The sequence below is a fragment of the Mesoplodon densirostris genome, chromosome 15 (genome assembly GCF_025265405.1).
Source record: "Mesoplodon densirostris isolate mMesDen1 chromosome 15, mMesDen1 primary haplotype, whole genome shotgun sequence".
Classification (NCBI taxonomy): domain Eukaryota; kingdom Metazoa; phylum Chordata; class Mammalia; order Artiodactyla; family Ziphiidae; genus Mesoplodon; species Mesoplodon densirostris.
In genome coordinates this window covers 81,019,671-81,044,726 of record NC_082675.1, presented here as the reverse complement: position 1 = coordinate 81,044,726, position 25,056 = coordinate 81,019,671, and the positions used below count along the sequence as shown (strand labels likewise).

The window sequence follows — 25,056 nt, the reverse complement described above, 5'->3', positions numbered from 1 at the left end:
ATGGGAACACAAAAGAAGGAAAATACGCAATTTCTGATCTCAAGGACTTAATAGTTTAATTAGCTAGTACTCAAACTTTAATTAGTAAACTTAAATATGCAAATTCTCATTCCCCATCAAGATTCTGATTCAAAAAGGATCTCTGGTGGACGTAGGAACCTATGTATTTAAAAGGTTTCTGAAAGAATTTTGGTACAACTGTACACTAGGTAATCCCTTGAAAATATGCTCTATTTTAAGATGCATATAGAATAGTGATTTAGGAGTTATTTTTTTTAATGTCAAAGAAGCAGATCTAAAATATGTATCACTGGATTTGCTTAAAGATAAATCACATCCTCAACAATGCAATGGCAAGTTTGCAAGATGTACTTTAAAAACCTGATTCTGGTACCAGTTTTAGGTCTGTCTCTCTCTCTCACACTGAACAAATTAGTTTACTTCACTAGTCTTAGATCCTTCACCTGTAAAGTGAGGGAAATGAACTAAATGTTTCCTAAAAATATTCTCAGTCTTTAAAATTAGACAAATTCAGAAAGCAAGTTGCTAGACACCAGTGTACTATTTTTGTCACACTAGCCCAAGATATAATGTTTTCTATCCTGACTTTCTCTTCCTCAGTTTTTGTATACAAAATTGAGTTAATCATGTATCATTCACATGATTGGTAAAAGGATCAAATGAGACAAAGTATGTAAAATTGCTTTTTAACTGTAAGGAGTGCCCAGTGAACATTCCCCAGACTCTGTACTAAGGACTTTACCTGCCTCTTCTCATCTAAAATTCCCAACTCTCCACAACGAAGTTAGTAATAGTGTAACCCCATTTTTACAGATGAGGATATCTATATTCAGAAAAGTTACATAAGTGACCTAATGTCTCATAGCCACTGACAAGATAGTCTCACAGCTTGGATTCAAACCCAGGACCATCTCACTCCAAGTCTAGGCATGTAACCATAAACTGATGAAAGCTGATACACAATAGATGACTGGGAATAATCCCATTACAGGGAGAGAACCCTTCTATACCCTTCCATTCCAGTACTTCCTAACTTCTCTGGTGGTAACAATCACTTAATGTACCCGCTAAGAACACCAAATTCCTGATTCCATCCCTGAATCTGCATTTCCAGCACAGGGGATTATTAAGTGCCTTTGGTGATTCTTATCATCAAGGACCTTTGGAAAACATGATCTGTCCATCTCTTTTCTATTTATTATAAGTACCAACGAGAGAGATGATGTTCATCTTGCATTTTGGGTCTGACTGAATCCTATGATAGAAAGCTTTAGCCCAGAATGAGGCATATGCGAACTGCATGGCCCTGTTCTTTCATACCGAGCCTCCTCCGTGGCCAGCTGCAGGAAAATGGCTCAGTCTCATCCCCAGTTGTCCCCAGATAAATAGCTGAACTACCACATTCATTGTTTTTGAATTCCCTCATTGTCTATAGGAAGTCTCTGGCTAGCTGTGCTGGAAAGTCTGGAAACAGGTCAGCAAGAGAGGTTCCAGGATTCCTTTCTGCAGTCGTCAGTCAGCGAGCTTTGTGCCTTTGTGTAGCTTTGTGTAGCTCTGAAAAAATGCAAACAGCCTAGAGATTTCTTATAAAATTAACGGTTTTATCCATTTTCCCAGTTCCTGAGTCATTACTAATCTTCCATCCTTGTCAGTTTAAATGTGCTATTCAAAATAATGGACAGCAAGGCATAGAGGCTCCTTCAAAAGGTATTTAAATCTCACGAAGTAGTGATTAAAATACAGAAAACGAAGTAGCAATTCATGGCTATCATGACTTTCCATTATGCCTTTTCTGTCCATAAGATTCGATAAGCTCCATTTGGCTAGGATTTTTTTTTTTCTCATAAAGGTTTACCAAACAGTGCCTAGCAGAATGTCTTATTGAACACTTAGTGACTATTTATTCAATAAATGGAAGAAATAAAGTTTAACATATTTCTGCAGATATAAATAAGATTATTTGAATATATCATCAGTCTTGGACTGTTCCAGACTGAGAGGGGTTGTAGGAGTAGATAACTTCAGATAAAGAATGGTAGTATTCTCTCCAGCATTAAAATGGAAGTTGCATTGCTGGGGCGAATATAGTTAAATCAGGAAAGTAATTTTCAGTGCATCCAGCTTCTAAAAAGTCAAAACCTTGCATTACATGAACTGAATCCATCTCACAGACATATTTTGTTTGGTCTTCACTGCATTGTCCAAAAAAATCAAGCCATTTAAAAAATCAAGTTGTTTCACATAAAAATCTAGGTTTCTGGCTTTCCTTGCAAAATCAGATCATCTGACTATATGGGGTCCTAAATTCCACATGACAACAATCAACAGTTACCCACATATGTTACCTAGTGAGACAGTTTGGTACCACAGTAAGTGTTCAGGTTGTTTGCAGGATTACAATAGAGTCTTCTGCAAGTAACACGTGCTCAGTAAGTGTCATTATTATCATCAGCCTATGTCAACATCATCAACACTATGACACTTACGTATGAACTCTGCATAGGCGTATGATGGGGACACCGACATAAGTTTTACACCACCTTTCTCCCTCCTTGACTGCCCCTCTGTGTCATTATCCATTAGAACTTTCCGCAGCAAAGGAATCTGTGCTGTTCAGTATTGCAGCTACTAACTACAAGTGGCTATTGCACACTGGAAATGTGGATAGTACAATTAAGGAAGTGAATTTTTAATTTCATTTAACTTTAATTTTAATTTAACTAAGCACACGTGGCTAGCAGCTACTATATTGGACCGCGCAGCTTTAAAGCTTCTCTCAAACATACCTCAGTTTTCCTCCCCTCTCTGCCTATCAAACTCTGCTCTCTGAATCTGAAACCAATGTATGTTCTCTTGTAAGAACCTGGCAATATTTTACAGGGGTTGGCTCTTTAAGGGTGACTTGCCAGTTTTGCATGATCAAAATGGCATTTACAAATGTGAATTCTTTAGATCCTCTTCCCTACCCTACCCTCATGATTCTAGAGTAGGGCCCCAGATCTCACACTGTACATTTTTAACAAGCACCTTCCAGGTGATTCTTAAAACCATGCAAATTTAATAAACTCTATCAAAGCCATAATTTTCGAAGACGGATAAGGAAGAGGAGTCAGCGTGCATTATACAACGTGTGGGCATTTTGGAACAACAAATGCCAACCTCCTGCCCTGCCTTCCCCTGTCTCATCCCCACCTCAACCTCCACCACCTCCACTACTTGCCATCAAGTCCCGTCCTTTCTACATGCCTCTACGGGGAGCATGGCCCTCTGGTGGGTTATTTCCTAGTAGATACTTTTTAGATATGAGCCAGCTCTGTTCTCTTGGGATGACTGATACCCTAAACCCACAAGCGTCAGCCCCTGGAGCAATGTTTTAACGACGTGACCCTGAACTGCTTTCCATCTCTTGTGTGCATTGTGATAGAACCCTGACCGTGTTGTGCAGTCATCTTTTCTCTCCTGAGACTTCAAATTTGGAGTTCAAAAAGGAGAAATTATTTCTGCCTGCTGATAGGATCAAGATGGTATAAACTTGTTTGCTGAGGGGCAGCCAAGTTTAGTCAGATCCCCATGAAGGATCTGGTAGAGCTGATCCTCAGAAAAGCAGAAAAATGAGGCAAATGCTCAGAAGCAAAGAGAAACGCCTCCTGCCTGGCCTTGGATGGAAGGAGAGAGGGACCTTACTTCCTAGTGGCTTTCCAGCGAGGACATCGTGCAGGCTGAATCCGACTCAGGTGACAGCACTGAGTGGAAGATACTGGCTGACATAAGACAAGGACAGCTTGTCACATCTGCTCACGGCTAAACTCTCACTGCTTTCTGGGGAATCCTTAAAGAACTGCACCTTGGCCACTCAAGGACCCAGGACAAACTTCTCTGCTACCTTCCAGTCAATCAATTTGCCCCAATAATGTACAATACAAGCTCCACTGTTCCCAGATTGTCTTAATTTTTCTCTCCTCTCTTAGCAATCCTGTTTACCTCACTCTTTCAGGTGTGAATAAACAATTAGCATGTAAAATAATTAAAGTAGCTGTGAAATAGTTACCCACATGTCTCTGGGTTATTCTACAACACCGACTTCTATCCCTGGTTAGTCCCTGTGGTCCTGTCAGCCTCGGGATGTTTCGGTTACATATCCAAACAAACCGGCAGAGACACATGCACAGGTGTGTGGGGAAGAAAAGAATCCTTGTCCTAGAACAGCAACTTAAAACTTGGCGTGTATCCCAGGAGCATTTTAAAGGTGTGGATTACCAGACTGTATACTCAGGGATTCTTAATCCATAGGGCTTGGACAGATTTCAGAAAGTGGCATTTTTAACAACACCCTGGTCTTTCTGATACTGGGGGGTCCAAGAAGTTTTATTTGATAAGCACAGTCCTAAAGAAAAACAGTCAGATAATTTAAAAAAATGTTTGAGGAGTGCATGTGTGCGTGTGGTATGTGTATGTGAGGGTATGATTTTTTTTTTTTTTTTTTTGCGGTATGCGGGCCTCTCACTGTTGTGGCCTCCCCCGCCGCGGAGCACAGGCTCCGGACGCGCAGGCTCCGGACGCGCAGGCTCAGCGGCCATGGCTCACGGGCCCAGCCGCTCCGCGGCATATGGGATCCTCCCAGACCGGGGCACGAACCCGTATCCCCTGCATCGGCAGGCGGACTCTCAACCACTTGCGCCACCAGGGAGGCCCTAGGGTATGATTTTTTAACATCAGAAGGGGATTTCTGATAACCCTAAAGTCACTTCTTTCCGTTATTCCTTTGAAGTCATTGATTTACTGACAGTTGTGCCCGGAAGCCTAGCCCAGGCTTTCATTTGCGGTGACACAGCTGGGTTTAGTGGTGTCTTTGGTCAAGAGAAGACAAATGGACCCAGTACCTGCTAAACAAAAAGCCATGTGTGAACAAATTAGGTGACATCTGGCTCAGGAACCAATGACAAAGAGCTGATTGAAAACGCAGGCAATAATTCAAGGCTTGATTTGAACAACTACCGACCATTTGCACATAATCAATTTTTAGAGTCAGTCAGCTAGGGCAGGGTTTCTCAGACTCAAGAGTATTGACATTCTGGGCTGGAAAGCTCTTTGTTTGGGGTTAGGGGCGGGGTGGTCCCGTGCATTGTCAGATGTTGAACAGGGCTCCTGGCCTCTACTCTCTAGATGCCAGCAGCTCCTCATCCCTGAGTGTGACAATCAAAAACTTCTCCAGACGTTGCCAAAGGTCCTGAGGGGCAAAACTGCCCCCATAGAGACCAATGGTACGGACGGGGGGGAGGGAGAGAGGAAGGACCCCATCATGTGCTCCCCTTGTAAGTTTCACCTAGTTTAAAATTTTCTTTCATAGTAAAAGCACAACTATATGTAAGCAGATGTGGTAGCAATAAAGCTTCTCATTTATAAATGCAAGGTTTTAGTGGACTTATGGGGAAACTTCTTTCCTCAGAAGCTGGCTTTGGTATTTTTAAATTTTTGTAAATCCAGTTACTGTCATACAGACTCTTGTACAGCTGGATAAACAAACTCAGGGAACACTCTCAGCCACATCTTCATTAGCAACTCTGCAGGCAAAATCCCTGTCATTTTGAGATGTTTTGTACTCAAAGCAATTGCAGAAAGAGTATTTTCAGATTCTACTGCCTGCTTTAAATCTGTGGTTTTGTCTTTATTATTGGTGTTGCCTATTACTGCTGGCCAATTGTGCAATAACATTTGCAGCTCAAGTTTGGTGTCTGTTTCTGTACAATCAGAGCTACTATCTCGCCAAACTCTGGGGCAAAACTAGTCCTAACCGTGCTCATAGATCAGTAAAATATACCTCTGGCCTTGATAAGTAGTTCAAGAAATCTGCATCTGAGCTCTCACAGACAAAACCATGTCAAGGCAGAGATATGCTAAGGGAAGAATAACTAAGTCTTCCCCAGGTTCAAATGCCCGAGCTCCGCACAAGCCTGTGCCTTGGAGATCCATGCACAGTCAGTTGCTGAATGCACAGCAATTAGTTCTCAGATATCTTTGCCCCAGTTCTTAAGAGTCCACCAGAATAACAGATCATGGACAAATGCGATTTCAGTCAAGGGGACTTATTGTAGTGCCTTGCCTTGTTTTATTGTTTGCACTTTATCCTTCTATAAGGCAATGTATCAGTAATATTAACCTTATGTTCTAAGGCTCTGAACTTGAATTTACCTATCTGAAGACATAAAATTCTTGCAGAAATTCTCCTTAAAATGTTGGCAGACTTCCCTCTGAGGTTTCACTTGAATTAAGTCACCCCCAAGACATAGCTCCAACTCCAATTGTGCGGTGGCAAGTTCCTCAGCACCGTTGGAAGAGCAGGAGCTTCTGATTCTGCTCAGAACTCAGCAACCCCCTTCAGATGTTTATAACTTCCTCCTTTTCTGCCTTAAAATGAGGTTGGTAATTCATGTTCAACAGTCAATACAGACTCATCACAAAGTGCTGGGCTCTGAGCTAGATGTTGAAGAATTTAAAACCAGAAAATAAGTGAAAAGAGAAGATAAGAAAAGAAAAAAGTAAAGAAAGAAAGAGGAAGGGAGGAGGAAAGAAGCCTCCTGCCTTGGGGAATCTAGTCAAGAAAGCATTATCTCTGCTGTAAGCAGGGTGGCTGGGGGTAGGGTTGAAAGATATTCAAATAAAAAAAAACACAGATTTTCATTAAGTGCTTTGAAATCACAAGTAATATCTCATGTAGATTTAAGATCTTTTTATATAGCAGGAAATCCCTAGAGTGATAGACTGTATGGTTCTTCACTTATATTGAAATAAGATACTGCTCCAGGATCCTGAATTTATCAGCTGTTGGTATATGTATCTCTTGCCACACTCATAAAGATTTTTAATGCGCAATAACATAACATACAGCTCATCCAGTCTACGGCTGGATGCAATATTTATAATTAACTAACTTTGTACCATCTTCACGTGTGGAAGGAGCAATAATTGGAGCTATCCATTTTTAGTTCACAGGAAACAAGACGCTCTTCATTTTTCATAGTGCCATTTACCTACCACCCTTTCTGCCAATGACTTGAATTGTTCAGCCGTAGCTCCTGTTTTATTTCAATGGACTCACAACTTGGAGATGATGCCAGTTCAAAGTGAATTAGCCTGAAAGCTCATCTGGAAATGCTGAGAGGTTCGCTGCATCCCACAGCTTCAGCGCAGATGCATGGGGCAGACCTGAAAGCCACAATGTCTGTACCTGAATGCATTCATCTGTACAGAAAAAATGATCATACTGATGTTAAATCTGATAAAAAAGAAAAAAGCAAAGGATTGGATGAAAGTTGAAATATTCCCCTGGCAGATGTCAGTGCTCATAATTCTCCATGGTTCACTTTGCCCTCATGTCGTGAGGCACTCTGCATCCACAGAATGAAAGAGCCCCATGCACACATTTTGTTCTGAGAAATGGTCTGCATGTTTACTCACTGTATTTACTAACGCAAATTCCTAGTCGGTTTCCAAAGCTCCTCTTTGCAGAAAATTATAAGAATCTCTGCATTTGGGCTCCTCTTTCCTCCAAATCTACTTTCTCCCGTAAGTGAGGCTGGAAGCCATGGGTCATCTTTCTCCATCGTGGGTCACATAGCGGGGCAGTCCAGATGTTTACAGGAAGTTTTGCCTCTGGAGTTTGAAGGAGGATCCTTGTTTCAGAATGAATCTCAGTGGAGGATTCAATGCTCTACGTGAGCCCAACTGTTGAAGGTTCAACTCATTTCAAACACAGATACAGCCCTTATGGGGGCGCTGAGTGAATGCCCAGGACCTGAAGGAGCTTTGAATAGAGCACAGGAGTCAGCCAGGGAAAATATTAAGCATAAAACAAATGAGCTGAGGCTGAATATAGATATAAATCATAGAGTGCTGGAGTAGTTCATTCTGCTTAGGGAAAAATCTAGGGTGTATTTACAGAAGAATTTAAGCATCTGAGCTGAGACAAGTATGATAAGAGAACATCAAGAGTCAAAAAAAATGTCACCTAGCAAATGGGGGTGTTGGGTGGAAGATGCTATGCAGGAAGGAACGGGATGAGCACAGTTATGGAAACAGCAAAGTAAAAGCAAGTTTGGCCATTTGGACTGGGGTTGGGTTCCGAAGGGGATAAAATAGAAGACTGATGAGGAGGTAGAGGCCACATTTCCACCCAAGGTAAATTATTTTGAAATTTATTCTGCTAGCAGCAGTCTACGGTTTGGTTTTACCAGGAAGTGATCTAAGCAAGACACTTACTTTTTAATACACATATCTGTCCCTTTTCCCAAAATGGGATGGAGTAGGAGGAAAGTGAAGGCGTCATCAATCCCCAACTGGGGAGGCGTTTGTTTACTTGCAACAACTGATATTTCACTGTATTCCTGTCCTTACTAAGTTATTCGTGATAGCAGAGGGTAGACCTTAGGTTGACTCCTGCCCAAGGGTAATCTCAGATGTCTGTGAGAAGTTCCATATGTACAGTACCACAGGAATCACAGCTGCTCTACGATTTCCAATGTCTGAAATTGCACACACGTGCCGCATAACTGAGCCACACAGTCATCGCTTCCTGTGGGTCTTCACTGAATTCCAGGTTTCACTTCTTTAACAAGAAAGAGGTTCCTTCCACCTGTTTGTCCCATACCTTTCCATCTTTTTTTTTTTTTTTTTTCTTTTTCTTTTGCGGTACGCGGGCCTCTCACTGTTGTGGCCTCTCCCGTTGCCGAGCACAGGCTCCGGACGTGCAGTCTCAGCGGCCATGGCTCACGGGCCCAGCCGCTCCGCGGCATGTGGGATCCTCCCGGACCGGGGCACGAACCCGTGTCCCCTGCATCGGCAGGCGGACTCTCAACCACTGCGCCACCAGGGAAGCCCCCTTTCCATCTTTTTACTGCCGGAGAAATTATTCCGATCAATAAAGCTGATTAATCTTTTTTGTTTCCCCCTGATCTTTAGTATCTGTGCTCCTGAAGTCGGTCTCACATTAATCCGGTATATTGATTTTGCATTTCTGACCGACAGCAATCTCAGCCAGGCTGCCTCACATTCTTCCCCTTCTCAGCCCTTGCTGTTCCTCAAGTATGATCCCTGACATCCCACAGCGTCACGCCGCCCGCCCCCGCTTCCCCCATCGTTTGTAATCAGGCCCAGAACCTCCTCTATCTTCCTCCCACTCCTAGCCCTGTTAGATTGGCCTTCTCCCCACAACCGAAGGGGTAAGAGAAGCGGGACTCAGCCGGCAGGGAGCCGTCTTCAGACGCTCGCACTCCCAAATTTCCCCCTCCTCGGGCTCTGCTGGTCCGGGAACGCGAGGCCGCCACAGCTGCCGGAAACACGCGCGCCCCGAGCCCCTTGGGTTCTGATCCCGGGGGCGATCGGCCCCTCCCCAGCCCCGCCCCTCCTCCTTCCAGCCCCGCCCCCGACTCCCGGCCTGAGCCGCCTGTTGTCACTCTCCCCCAGCCCCGAAGCCCCAAGGCCCTGAGGCCCCGCCCCGGAGCCCGCCCCCGTCGTTCCCGCCCCGCCCCCGGCCCGCCTAGCCTTCTCTCGCCCTCCCTGGGCCGCGCGGCCGGAGCTGGCACCGAGGAGCGGCGGCCGCGGCGGCATCGCGTTCTGGACACGCCAGCGCTCCGCTGGACACGGCGTCCACGAGCGTGCCCGCCGCGCGCGGATCTGCCTTCCGCGGTCCGGGGCTGCCCGGGGGGCGTCCGGCGTTCCCCGAGGGCGGGCGTGTCCGCGCGGCGCCGGCCGGGGCGCGAGCGCGGGGCCGCAGCCTGTTGCAGTGCGGGGGGCTCCGGGCCGGGGGCGCCGGGAGCCCTGCGGGGGGCCGCGCGGCCCGGCTCCCAGCGCAGAGCAGTTTTCTCCAACTCTCCGCCTCCGTCTCTTCCGGGCCCACCGCTGCCGGGAGACCCCGTCCGGACCTGCCAAGGTAAGCGGACTTGGCCCTTGAGGGGGTCTCTTATCCCCAAACCACAGCCAGAGGGCGGGGGTGAGGAGCAGAGGATGGAGTTGGCATGTTCGTAGGAAGCGAATGAAAAAAATGCAACAGGCGGAGCGGATCAGGGAACTCCTAACGTTCATGTTTCCTACAGAGAGGAGACTTGTCCAAGACTGAAACTTGGTTAGGTTCTTCAGAACCGAAGCCGGGCAGCCGCGAAGCTGCTCCTTGAGTGTGGGTCTGAGCTCCCTCTGGTGGCTTCTTGTAAGGATGGAAAACCGGGCTAGGGGAGAGAGACTGGTGCAGAACCGCTCGCTGTTCCTCGCTCCCACACACTGTCATGATTTCTCCTTCGAGAAAAGTGACTGCTCTTACTAGTTCCCCTGGCAAAGACACCCTCCGAGCCCTTGAACGTTAAACCCTCAACCGGAATCATAATGGTCCTTTAAACTTTTGCTTTTTGTCTCTGAGTCTTCTGTGATCAAAACAAGAATGACAGGACTCATCTTCTGTTAATTGCATTTGAATAAAAACATTTTAAATGACTAAAGCAAGCCACAGTAAAATACTCTTAGGAAAGTTACATCTTGTAGCCGCTTGTCTTCTGCCACCATTGTTATCCTAACATGTGCGTTGAAAAGTATAAGAAAAAAGAATCATTTGGTCTAACTTAGATTGTAGTTAATAACAGATCTTATTGTGATTCTAAAATTTCTATCAGGAGACGTTAGAACATTTAAATCTTCTGTTTATGTCCACTCCCAGCACACCTGTAGCCTCAGAGAATTTCTGTTTTGTTTTTCCCCCAGAAAGGAGTATGTCATGAAAAAGGAACAGAAAAGACACGTCACTGTTGGTGAAAGGGGAGTTTTCTTTCCCAGTTGGTGGTTACTTCATGATTGGAAGAGAAGTACCTAGGTGGCTGAAGAGATTAGATTTTCATAGCTGTACCGATGAAGCTGATAAAAGAAGATGGGAAAATGCATTCTCTGGGTCATAATAGGCTGATGAGTAAGTAAGCCTGAAAAAAGACAGATCTGAAATGAGGACAGGAATCTTGAGTGTTTTAAAACCAAGCAGGACTTTGAATACTTGTTGAGGATGTTTTTTTCCGAAAAAATGGAGGAAGAAAAAATTCTCAAAGCAAAAAGTGTAAAAAGCTGAGAGGAGTAACAACCCAGTCAGCTCCAAGAATTGCAGTACTTTCAGCTTCTCTGAGCACACACAGGCAAAGGCATCAGACATGTATGATGATCTTACCCCTGGTGATGGCTTCCTGCTCCAGGAATGACTTCTTAATGTGGATTTTGGAGTGCTTTTTTTTTCTTTTTTTTACAATGTGTGTTTTTTGACTCTTTGTGTTAGGTAGATTTATGTCAAGGAAGTAAATTGTGAATTCATGGTATTTTTGACCATCTCCACCCCTGTTCGCTGTGTGATATTGGAAAATTAGAGGTTTTAACATTCCTTGAAGTTTTACTTTACTGGAAGCAACACTGCATCAGGCAAACAGATCCACAGTGTAAGTTTTCTCTTTTTGGCAACTGTACTTGCTTTGAATGAGCCGAATGTCAGCTGGATTTCACAGCATATCCAATTTACAGTCTGTGTTTTATCAAGGCCTTAAATGTATGTTTTATACTCAGCAGATGGGAAACACATTGAGTACTGTGTTTGACATGTATGCCTAAGGAAAGGAGCTCCCTGATGGATCATGGCGTTAATGTTTACAGGACATTTCTTATTTTTACTGTTAGTGATGTTTGCTTTCTCTACTTTTGAAGAATCTGTGAGCAATTACTCTGACTGGGCAGTTTTCCCAGATGACATAGATCAGCTTAAGACACAGAAAGTGCAAGATTTCAGACCCAACCAAAAGCTGAAGAAAAGTATGCTTCATCCACATTTATATTTTGATGCTGGAGAGATCCAAGCAATGAGGCAAAAGTCTCGCACAAGCCATCTGCATCTTTTTAGAGCTATCAGAAGTGCAGTGATGGTTATGCTGTCCAACCCGACATACTACCTACCTCCACCCAAGCATGCTGATTTTGCTGCCAAGTGGAATGAAATTTATGGTAACAATCTGCCCCCTTTAGCACTGTACTGTTTGTTATGCCCGGAAGACAAAGTTGCCTTTGAGTTTGTTTTGGAATATATGGACAGGATGGTGGGCTACAAAGACTGGCTGGTGGAGAATGCACCAGGGGATGAGGTTCCAGTTGGCCATTCCTTAACAGGTTTTGCCACTGCCTTTGACTTTTTATATAACTTATTAGATGATCATCGAAGGCAAAAATACCTAGAAAAAATATGGGTTATTACTGAGGAAATGTATGAGTATTCCAAGGTCCGCTCATGGGGCAAACAACTTCTTCATAACCACCAAGCTACTAATATGATAGCGTTACTCACTGGGGCCTTGGTGACTGGGGTAGATAAAGGATCTAAAGTAAATCTATGGAAACAGGTTGTAGTAGATGTGATGGAAAAGATGATGTTTCTGTTGAATCATATTGTCGATGGTACTTTGGATGAAGGTGTTGCCTATGGAAGCTACACGGCTAAGTCAGTCACACAGTATGTTTTTCTGGCCCAGCGCCATTTTAATATCAATAACTTGGATAATAACTGGTTAAAAATGCACTTTTGGTTCTATTACGCCACCCTTTTGCCAGGCTTCCAAAGAACTGTGGGTATAGCAGATTCCAATTATAATTGGTTTTATGGTCCCGAGAGCCAATTAGTTTTTTTGGATAAGTTCGTCTTAAAGAACGGAGCTGGAAATTGGTTAGCTCAGCAAATCAGAAGGCACCGGCCTAAAGATGGACCAATGGTCCCCTCCACTGCCCAGAGGTGGAGTACTCTTCACACTGAATACATCTGGTATGATCCCCAGCTCACCCCACGGCCTCCTGCGGAATATGGTACTGCAAAAATGCACACATTCCCTAACTGGGGTGTTGTCACTTATGGGGCTGGGTTGCCAAATACACAGACCAATACCTTTGTGTCTTTTAAATCTGGGAAGCTAGGAGGGCGAGCTGTCTATGACATAGTTCACTTCCAGCCATACTCCTGGATTGATGGGTGGAGAAGCTTTAACCCAGGACATGAACATCCAGATCAGAACTCATTCACTTTTGCCCCCAATGGGCAGGTATTTGTTTCCGAAGCTCTCTATGGACCCAAGTTGAGCCACCTTAACAACGTACTGGTGTTTGCGCCATCACCCACAAGCCAATGTAATAAGCCCTGGGAAGGTCAGCTGGGAGAATGTGCACAGTGGCTTAAGTGGACCGGCGAGGAGGTTGGTGATGCAGCGGGGGAGATCATTACTGCCTCTCAACATGGGGACATGGTATTTGTGAGTGGGGAAGCAGTGTCAGCTTATTCCTCAGCAATGAAGCTGAAAAGTGTCTATCGGGCTTTGCTTCTCTTAAACTCTCAGACTCTGCTAGTTGTTGATCACGTGGAGAAGCAAGAAGATTCCCCAATAAAATCTGTCAGTGCCTTCTTCCATAATCTGGATATCGATTTTAAGTACATCCCATATAGGTTCATGAACAGGTATAATGGCGCCATGATGGATGTGTGGGATGCACATTACAAAATGTTTTGGTTTGATCATCGTGGCAGTAGCCCCATTGCTAGTATACAGGAAGCAGAGCAAGCCGCTGAATTTAAGAAGCGGTGGACTCAATTTGTTAATGTCACATTTCAGATGGAATCCACAATCACAAGAATCGTATATGTCTTTTATGGGCCATATGTCAATGTTTCCAGCTGCCGATTTATTGATAATTCCAATTCTGGACTTCAGATTTCTCTCAGTGTCAATAATACTGAACATGTTGTTTCCATTGTAACTGACTACCATAACTTGAAAACAAGGTTCGATTACCTGGGATTTGGTGGCTTTGCCAGTGTGGCTGATCAGGTCCAAATAACCCGATTTGGTTTGGGCACTCAAGCCATAGTGAAGCCCATAAGACGTGACAGAGTGATTTTTCCCTTTGGATTTAAATTCAATGTAGCAGTCGGGTTGATTTTGTGCATCAGCTTGGTGATCTTAACTTTTCAGTGGCGGTTTTACCTTTCTTTTAGAAAGCTAATGCGGTGGATCCTCACCCTTGTTATTGCCTTGTGGTTCGTTGAGCTGGTGGATGTGTGGAGCACTTGCACTCAGCCCATCTGTGCAAAGTGGGCGAGGCTGGAGGCCGAAACGAGCGCGAAGCCTGTGTCTCCCCAAGGGCACCGCATCGATCTTCCTGACATCGTCATTACCTCACTTCCTGGCTCAGGAGCTGAAATTCTCAAACAACTCTTCTTCAATAGCAGTGACTTTCTCTACATCAGGGTTCCCACAGCCTACATTGAGATTCCTGAAACTGACTTTGAGATCGACTCCTTTGTGGATGCCTGTGAATGGAAGGCGTCGGATGTCCACGGTGTGCATTTCCGTTTACTCCGAGGCTGGTTGCAGTCCTTGGTCCAAGACACAAAACTCCATTTGCAAAACATCCATCTGCATGAACCCAGCAGGGGTAAACTGGCCCAATATTTTACCACGAATAAGGACAAAAAAAGGAAGTTGAAAAGGAGAGAGTCTTTGCCAGAACAAAGAAGCAGAATGAAAGGCGCCTTTGATAGAGACGCTGAATACATTCGGGCTCTGAGGAGACACCTGGTCCATTACCCCAGCGCGCGGCCCGTGCTCAGCCTGAACAGTGGGAGCTGGACCTTAAAGCTGCATTTCTTCCACGAAGTTTTAGGAGCTTCGATGAGGGCCTTGTACGTGGTGAGGGACCCTCGGGCGTGGATTTATTCGATGCTGTACAGTAGTAAACCAAGTCTTTACTCTTTGAAGAATGTACCAGAGCACTTAGCTAAACTGTTTAAAATAGAGGGAGGTAAAGGCAAATGTAACTTAAATTCGGGCTATGCTTCCGAGTATGAATCATTGAGGAAAGAATTATCAAAATCCAAGCCACACGCAGTGTCCCTGCTGGCTCACGTGTGGCTAGCAAACACTGCAGCAGCCCTGAGGATAAACACAGACCTGCTGCCTACCAGCTACCAGATGATCAAGTTTGAAGATATTGTGCATTTTCCTCAGAAAACCACTGAAAGGATTTTTGCCTTTCTTGGAATTCCTTTGTCTCCTGCTAGTTTAAACCAAATATTGTTTGCCACCTCCACGAACCTTTTCTATCTTCCCTATGAAGGGGAAATATCACCAACTAATACTAATGTTTGGAAACAGAACTTGCCTAGAGATGAAATTAAACTGATTGAAAACATCTGCTGGACACTGATGGATCGTCTAGGATATCCAAAGTTTATGGACTAAATGCTGCAGGTCAGCAGAAATTTGCACTAATAATTTCCAACCCAATTTGTGGATATGAATTAGAAGAGTTTGTATATTCTTGTACTGTGTGTATGTATGTATGTGTGTTTGTGTGTGTTTGTGTGTGTGTGTGTGTGTGTGTGTGTGAGTGATCAGTTTGCTACTTGCACAGAGAGATTATTTAAAAATAAGCACCCTGTTTGGCCTAGCAGGATTCATTTTTATGTCACCACTTTTCCTTGCCTTTGTTTCTGAATTTTTTCTGCTAAAATGTTTCTGCTGCAGAGGTGTACATGAAGTTATATCACAGTGGTCAGGGGAGATAGGAAGATTTTAAAGGTTTTTGTCCAACTCTGTCTTTCATCTGTAACTGTGCTGATCTATCTCGAACCTCACACTGCTAAAGGCCTCGCAGTTGCTGCTTTACCCAAGCATCTGTTGCTTTCAAGAAGGACTGCAAAAGTTCCTTATCTTTTTCAGAAGGTGTCCTAATGTATTTATCTTGCGTGCGCGCACGCACACACACACACACACACACACAAATCCTTTCACTGTGTATAATGTTCACTGATATCACTGGGGAAATGGAGAAAACTCCTATCAGAATTATAGGATCCCTTCTGGAAAATATAGATGGAAATACAGAATGGATTTTTTTTTTTGAGGTCAGAAACAATGACCTGAAAATCCTCAAAGTTTTTAATTTAGAAGTAATAAAGAATCAGTCTTGGAACGGTGGCTGCCAAGGACCGGTACGGTATTTTAGACCTGCTTGTCTTTTTAAAACACTCTCTTTCTTGCTTCCTTGAAGCGGTAGCTGTTCACCATCACCACTCCCACCCTTTTCTTTCTGTGTCTGTCACTCAAAACAGTCAATAGTTACTAATGGCTAAACTCCCGGTATTTGTGGGAATTTTTTTTTTCCTGTTCTGATGATTCATTTGGCATCAAAGCCTGACACAGCCTTAGAATCAGATTTCTCCTTGTGGAATTATCACTGTATGACTCGAGAAAGCAGTACCACTGCTGCCAGTGTTTTTTTAGACTGGAAACAGAATTGGAAAACTGCCTGACTTATCCTGCATCCCTTTGAATGAGTCCACAGACTGCCAGTGTCGGCAAGAGTTGAAGGCGAATGGGAGATGATGTCAGAGGCATCTGTTTCCTTTACCATCTGCATCTTATTATAAATATAGTCGTCATAAAGTATGGTTCATTTTATTTTGGTAGGCTCTGAAATCAAAATGCTATGCCATTAGAAGCCAGAGGAGTAATTACAATGTATTGGATGAAAACTATTAGGCAGTGTGGAGACTTGATGAAAATCTCTGTACAGACTGTAGTCTTCTTCCTAATGCTTCAGACTGTAGTTTCCACCCGCCCTCCCCATCACCCATGCTCTAACACTTGGGAGTCTGTCATTCTGACCTAGATAAAAGTGGTTCTTTCTCAGTAGTTTATTATTATGTCAAAATGTGCCTCCAGGGTGATAAAGCTGTGGATATGTTACATTCCAGCTAAAGCTAACTGGGCTGTCATTTTTCTTCCATTACAGTGTGAAAGCAGACCGACCACTTCCCCCCCATCCCCATATCTGCCTCCTCTCGTAGCTTTCCCTGCTTTCTCTTTACAGTGTCAAAATGAATGAAAATCCTATTAATACAGGTTGAGAGGGCAACTGAAGACCTGAATCCACACTGTTATTCTCAAGGAAGATTATTCGTCCTATCTCAGGGTTATCAACAAGCATGTAACATTTCTACATGGATGATAACACTGTTTCCATTATTGGTCAGAGTCTCGGTGTTTGCTTTCAATTCCCAGGATGTGTGATCTTAAATCAGATCAAATAGAAAGGCTCTGGGTTGAAAGTAATATTAGGCCTGATCAAGGTAAGAATTACAAATGTGTGCAAGTAACAGCAGAGAAGGCAGAAACTGTACCACTGCCTTTCCTTTAACTTTGTACAGAAACATGCCCACAGGCAGAAGAGAGCCAGGGTGAGTATGTGGAGGCGTTGGGGGAGAGAAAATGGAAAAGAGCGAGCAGTTCTGTAAATGGATACGGGAACAATATGGGAATATCTTATTTACAGCTAAAGAAAGGAACACACTTAAGATGATCTTCACAGTGTATCTTAACTTTTACAACATAGCAAGGTGAAGGTGAATTTCCTTGTCTACTCATCCACTCTGACCCCAAGGGAAACTTAGCTGGAGGAGAAGACTTCTATTCACAGGTTCTATTTCTAAGCAATGTTTTACATGGGTGAGGGACGGCCCAGCATTGCATATGCGTCCATTTGTTCATGCTTAGGAGCCCCTGCCTTATAATCTCAATTATAATCTCAGAACGTCTAAGTCCTACATTCCTAGGGTGTTATCCTAGGAAGAAATGTGAATAGACTCTACACTTATTTTTCTTCTGATCATCTTGAAAATAATTAAAGCAACGATTATCACTGTGTGACACTTCCAAAGCAAACACTTTAAAAAATGTCTTCCATAAAATCAATTCCTTTCCTCATTAACTTCCCCAAACTTAGGCCCAACTGGAATTAAAGCTGTTATTAAAACAATATCATTTAAATGTTGAAATTTTGAAAGAATGTGTCCATTTTGCTGACAGAAGTAACATAAACGTAGAGGTAATGTTGATCTAGTTTTCAAAAGTTTGAAATAACGCAAATTACTCACTTAGGATGAAATAGGCCATATCCAGAGATGAATTTACTGTAATGACAATTCCAGAAAGGAAGAAAATGGGAGAATCTGTTCAGGAGAAAGAAGATAAATCTGTGATTATACTTAAATTTAACCTTTAGAAACCCAGAAAGGTACGAGTTTTAGGCAGATGGCACAACTCATACATACTCAGCTTAAACCCGCAATATTAGACATTTGATTGGCTGGCTTTTTGGACAAACAGAAGACTTAGTACTGTAAGTTGCCTGGCAAGAATGGGATAATTATTTATGTCCAGTACCCAGCCATGGCATGGGATCTGGCACAAATATCTTCATATTCAAATAAGAACCTCTCTCCACACACACTAGTTATGTTTAATTTTTTTTCCCTTTTGTGGAAACACCCCCCCTTCTGTCTGCCACTGACTTTTGATTGGTGTCATTTATCAGCAGAGTTTGGTACATCATAGAGCCTAGACGTTCTTGATATAAAGTCTATCACATTCAGTTATCTATAAGTAAACATTAACTGTTTGATTGACTTAACTCTGATCATAATTACAAAAATATCGCTAATTTAGCAAAAAAAGTGAATAGAAGGCAGTATGTTATAACATCACTTACAGAGGTAAGGGAGCCTAATATTCTAAGACAGATCAAGATAGTTGCTAAGGCAGTGTTTTCAGTACTTGACTAATATCTCTATTTCCCTTCACGTTGGCAGAAAAATCCAAATAATATTTTAAGAACTAGACAATTTTTTTTTATTTTGCACAAAGGATAGTAGGAACATCAAACAGTAGATTCTCGCATTCTCTAGTTAACTTGTAGCTGCTTGAGCTATGATTTACATGAGCTTGTGTTTAGTCCAAGTAACATGTTTAATTCTATTTCCAAAGACAGGTTCGGCTAAGCCTTCCACACCATGGGGGTTTTGTTTTTGTTTTTGATTTTCATTTTGCTTTCACACCTATCCAGTTATGCAGCAAAGAAAACCTGTACTGAAGATCATAGACCAGTTTATTCGAGCTATATGTATAACACAACTCCTCTATTAATAAACAAATAAAAAGCTAAAAGCAACTTGGCTATGGTTGGGATAATTTGTAATAGCCCTTTTCTTTAGGACTTTGGGTAACTGTGTTAGGCTTTTGTATGGAGCTGAGATGGAAACTGCAGTCCCACGATTTCAGCCACTAGCACCCTTAGTGAAGGGTGAGCCGTGCCTCTACTTCCTTATCTTAATTCCAAGTGCCGTCTTTGACTTGCCCTCAGTCCATTTCACTCTTCTATGTACATCATCCCAACTTACTAAGTGTCAAGAACATCCCGTACTATGCACCTGTGCTCCACATCTGCCCCTCCTGGGATATCTATTCAAGCAGGAGATCTCTAAAACGAAGGTCCCTGCAGGTCCCTTGAGATATTCTAGTAGGTGGTGCACAGGGTTGGCAGAGAGAAAGATAAGGATCTATCATGAATTAGTCTCTCAGTATGTGCTGCACAGAACCGTAAGGTTTTCATGTATATCATTACAATCTTCAAAACAACTCACTGGTATTCGTTTTACAGATTAATCTGAAGCCCATATTCTCTCTCTAGGGAATATGTTTTTGTGAAGGAATTTGGAGCAGGTTTACAATTCCATTATCAATTCACTTATTCACGTAATTTTGGGATATCTACTGTCAAGATACTGATTAGTATGAGGGGAGAACACAAAAACTGGTTGACTCTGACCCTGCCCTGAAGAACCGATGGTCTCTCCAGAATTCATCAAGAAGAGAAGGAGAGGAAGGGCATGCCAGGTAGCCATTACCACCCGAGGAAAGGCACCGCAAAGTGTTATCTACTCTGTAGTAGACAGGATTTATCTCTGAAAAAGTGGTTATGAGGAAAGGGAGTAGTTATGGAGTTTCAGTAAATGTGGACAGAGATCACCACCTGCGCTTTTCCTCATTAGGTTTGACTCTATAGTTGTCACAGGATGTCCCATCAACAAGTAGCCCTTGCAAAAGAGAAGCGCAAACAGAACAAAACCGCTGACACTTGCTCTTTCCCAATTCCCCTCCCTCCTCACTTAACTACCCCAGCACATTTATCACAAAGAAATGTGGTCCATAATTGAATATCAAGGGATGCCCTGAAGGGAAAAGGATGTGTGAGTGCGGTCTGTCTGGGCTGCGTGCAGATCACCGCTAGTAATAACAGTACAAAGGAGGATACCTCAGTGTATTTCATCCAGGCTCCAGCTGGCCAGCAGCATATTCCTTTCCTTTCCCTCCCCTCTCAGCACCCCCAGATCCACATTACCAGGCACAGCTAACCGATCCTGAGAATGCAGTAGTGAACAAAACCTATGGAGCTGACGGTCAGTCAAATATATTTTAAAAGAATTCATTTTGGGAAAAAAAAATCCAACCTGTTCTGTTCCCTACCATGTAAATAATACCAAAAGGAAGGAAGGGAAGGAGGGAGGGAAGGAAAGAAGGAACAAAGGAGCAAGGAATGGAAAGAAGGAACTCAACCTAAACCTGAACACAAAGGTGCACAAGGAGAATCATTCCTATAACAATTGTGTTCATTATTGTATGAACTATTTAAGAATCTCTTTGAAACCTTATTAAAGCTAAAACTTGAGAAAAAAGGATAAATTGTAATCTGAGCAAATCTTTTCTACAGTACATTGCAATTGCTCTTTCTGTTTTATTTCTTTAAACTACTTCTGTATTGCTGTGACTCTTGAGATGAAATTTTTCATTCAAGTGTCTTAACACTGATGAATTCCACCTCAGTGTCTCAGGTTTTCCAACTTCCTAGATAACGTGGTGTTCTCCCATATATTGTCTTCCTCTCTATTTCCAAACATGGGGTATATACCTTGTTCCTAATGATTTAAGGAAGCAAACGTTCATGCACATGTGACATCCATGATGCTCTCCATTTCTTCTTTTGGAAGTTAATTCAGCTCTCATCACTGTCACTTTTCTCATTTAGTAAATGAACAACATAAAATCTCTAATCTCTGCATTAAAATCTGACATCCTTCTATGAACAATGCTGAAGGCACTTCTTACTTTATTCATTGCATAATGCAAATGATGCTCCCAACCTTTGTTATATTACAATGAAATATTACTGCCCAATTTTATTAGTATTTATTTATTGTTTTAATTATGTATTCATTTATTCCTTTGCTTGTTTCAAAAGATTAATTTTGTTGTAGATTTGTTTAAAGTTCTTGGGATTTTAAAATAAGAACACAGTACAACCAAGAAGTGATGAAATTGCTTCCGTAAAATACCCATGAAAAGACAACTGCATATAAATAATGCAGTTAATAAAAGTTAACCCTACACAAACAAAACGGGATTTTTGCTCTTCATTTTTACTCCAGACATTAACGTGGGTGCCCTGGCTAATTCAGTGCTAACTAGAGCACAGCACGCTTGCAGTGGGCTTTTGTATGCCAAGGAACTCATGTTATTTCTCTCTAGATTTACCAAAATGAAATGTACATATATTCAGTTATACTTTATCTTTCACCCCACATTAATTATAAAACTCTCAAAAATCCCATTATTGAACACATGAGTAAAAAGGTACTTGCTTGTCTACACACATAAGAACTTGGCCGGATTCCATTATCATAAGAGGTGGAAGGTTTTCTGTGTATAAACAACAGATTGCACTGGTGGGTTTTTCACAAGGTTTGTTTGCATCTTTCTCCCATTTCCTTGATTAATTTGAAGAGGGAGATTTCTATTAAAAATGTTATATTCACAACACTTTTATATATTATATGAACTTTGAAATTAGATAAACCTGAATACAAATCCCTAGGTCAGTAAATAATGACCAGCTGTGATGTGTTGGGCAATTTTCTTAATTTTAAATCTCCATTTCCCCATCTATAAAACTCCCCCAGAGTTGATATAAGGATTAAATAAAATCACACGTGAAAATTAATAGAACGATACTTGTTTCCTCTTTGTGATCATCTCCAATTCATTATATATCAAACCCAATGTGACGCACCATTTTCCCAATAAGAAAATATTAAAATGTTTCCAGAGAATTTGAGCATACATAGTATGCAGACCAAATAAACACCTATTTTAGTATTCCATATATCAGCTGAGTTGCACAAACATGTAAAATCACAGTTATGCAATTAATATATTAATTTGGAAATACTGCTTTTTTCATGTTCACGTTTTAAGAGAAAAATTTATTCAAATTTTCATGTACTTCAATGTCTTCATTATTTCTAGATGAAATTGCAATAGAGTCATGGTTTGAGTTTTTCCAGGGAATGAATATCATATTTCCTTCTGAGTTTTACTGAGATAGAGACTTTTTTTTTTTTTTTTTTTTTGCGGTACGCGGGCCTCTCACTGTTGTGGCCTCTCCCGTTGCGGAGCACAGACTCCGGATGCGCAGGCTCAGCGGCCATGGCTCACGGGCCCAGCCGCACCGCGGCATGTGGGATCCTCCTGGACCAGGGCACGAACCCGTGTCCCCTGCATCGGCAGGAGGACTGTCAACCACTGCGCCACCAGGGAAGCCCGAGATAGAGACTTTTTTGAATTTAAGTATGATGCTATTACTTGAAATTTTATTTCATGTTACAAGTGCCATTTGTATAACATTAATCATAATTTTATGTTCATACCTTCATTCAGTAGATACATAATTATGATCTTATAGATTGTAATCATTGTATTTTTCTTAATTTTTCCACTTATTATGAAATATGTATAAAAGCTGGGGGTGTCTATGTGTGAACATGACATTTACTCCACTGGTTATGATGGAATAAGTGAGGACCAATCTGAGGTAGCATATCCAAATTACACATATCATGATTATATACCTTAACACCATACATAACAAATGATTTTATCAATATAAAATTATCTCATCTTTATAGAATATTATTTTCTTTTAATTCATGTGTCATTCACACATATTCTTCGGGTTGGCGTAAAATTCTACGGTCCTTTATCTTCTGCTTGGTGCTTTGTAAGCCTGGATGCTTTCTCTTTTCCATGCCTGTAGATGACAACTGAGGAGCAAACTCCAGAGCCTCCAGCCAGAAACTCAGCCTTCCAGCAAGGAGTGCAAGAGAGCATGCACCTCTGCACTGGGACCAGGTGCCACAGATCTATGATAGTAGGGTTCATACCACTGAAGAGAGAAATTCCTTTTCTTTCTTTCATTGGTTTTCCTTGGATATTGCTGTCCACACCCCTGCTGAGGTTCACTGTATGCAAATTAGAAGACACTATTTTGCTGATTCTTGCATATGCCAGCTCTACTGCCCCCTACTTATCAAACTGTAGGTATTATGGATATGCAAGATAGGTTATGCCAATATGTTGACACTGAAAAGATGTGCTGACCCTACCAGAAGCCCTCCTCTGTGATATTGATAAGTAACTGTGGCCAGAGCTGGGACTTAGAGTCAGAATTCCTATACTCACACACTCTATAATATGGTACAAAGCATATATATCTGACCTTCCATTACCGTATCCTCCTGCTCTCACCAGTGATCCCAGAGGTAACGTCTATCCTGGATTTTATGTTTACCATCCCCTTGCTCTTCTTTATAGCTCCACTACATATGTCTCGATCCTTATCAACGTATTGTATATTTTTGCATGTTTGTATACTTTATGTAAACAGTAACATATTGCATATATTCTTGTGCAACTTGCTTTTCTTTGCTCAAAATTTTATCTAATGCATGTTGATGTTTGTAGGTGGAGATCACTTATTTTCATCGTGGTAGGTTCCAATATATGCTATTATCTGAAATACCATACTTTACGTATCTTTCATCTTGTTGGGTTTTGGGAATAGTTTTAATTTGGGCAATTTCAAACATTATATATAAAACTGTTTATAGATGCTGTATAATGCACATATACAAGAATTTTGTCATTGTGTTTTGTTTGTACCCAGAACCTTCCCACCCAGCCGCACTCCAGCCTAGTATATATATTGAGGGCTCAAAGCACATCAACTATTCTTGGTACCAAATTATTATTTTTACAGATTGTTTGTACAAACTGACACTCTAGCCATTGTAGAAAAGTTTGTGTTGCTCCAAAATTTCTCCTGTACATGACATTTTCATACTTTTAGATGTTTTTCTGTCTAGTGGGGTAAAAGAGTGTTACGTTTCCTTTTTTCTTTTGCAGTTCTGTTAATAACATAGCACACGCATGCAGCACGCGCACTCATGCGCGCACGCACACACACAGTAGTCCTTACTTTTTCCATTTGTGTTTCTTCTTTTGTGAAATGAAATCCATGTTCATGTCTTTTATCCATTTTTCCATTGCATTCCTTGTTTTTTCTCATTGATTCATTGACATTTATAGTATATTAATAATACTAATCCTTTTTTGGTTATACTCGTGAATAAATTCTTGGCTTATATTTTCATGATCTTTCTATTATGACTTTTGTGATATATTTTGACATGCAGGTGTTCTTAATTTGAATGTAAACAAATATGTGTTTTTCTTTATTACTTGTACTTTTTTTGCATCTTATTAAAGAATCTTTCTTAAGGTCTTGGCACTGAAGATGTTCTCCTCTATTTTCTTCCAAGCATTTTAATTTTCTCATCATCATCTATTGCCGCAAAACAATATTACCACAAATGTAATGGCTTAGAACATCACACGTTCATCATCTCACAATTTCTGTGGGTCAGGAATCCAGGCGTGGCTGAACTGCATCCTCTGCTCTTATATGTGGCTGCAATGAAGTAGCTGGGCCTGGGATCTCCTCTGAGAAGCATCCACTTCCAAGCTCACGTGGTTGTTGGCAAGATGTAGTTCTTTGTGGGTTGCTGGACTAAAAGCCTCAGTTCTTTTCTGGCTGTTGGCTGGAGATCCTGAGTCACTTGCCATGTGGGCTTCTCCATTGGCAGGTAACTTCATAAAAGCCAAGATGAGAGAATCAATAGAGAAACTGCTAACACATTACCATAATCATGGAAGAGACACCCAGTCAACTTTGGTGAGAAGCAAGTCAGAGGTCCCC

General features: G+C 42.0%; 1 protein-coding gene across 2 annotated transcripts; it reads left to right on the top strand.

Annotated features, from left to right (window-relative positions):
* The first annotated feature begins 9,594 nt into the window (after positions 1-9,594).
* Positions 9,595-24,370, top strand: DSEL (dermatan sulfate epimerase like). 2 transcript variants are annotated; one of them, XM_060118258.1, is made up of 3 exons: positions 9,595-9,946; positions 10,765-15,317; positions 23,056-24,370. In XM_060118258.1, the coding sequence occupies exon 2, from the start codon at positions 11,670-11,672 to the stop codon at positions 15,306-15,308; it is 3,639 nt and encodes a 1,212-aa protein (XP_059974241.1). In that variant the 5' UTR covers positions 9,595-9,946; positions 10,765-11,669; the 3' UTR covers positions 15,309-15,317; positions 23,056-24,370. The 2 variants fall into 2 exon arrangements, with proteins under 2 accessions (XP_059974241.1, XP_059974240.1); XM_060118257.1 differs by lacking the exon at positions 23,056-24,370 and having other exon boundaries at positions 10,765-15,387.
* Positions 24,371-25,056: the final 686 nt, after the last annotated feature.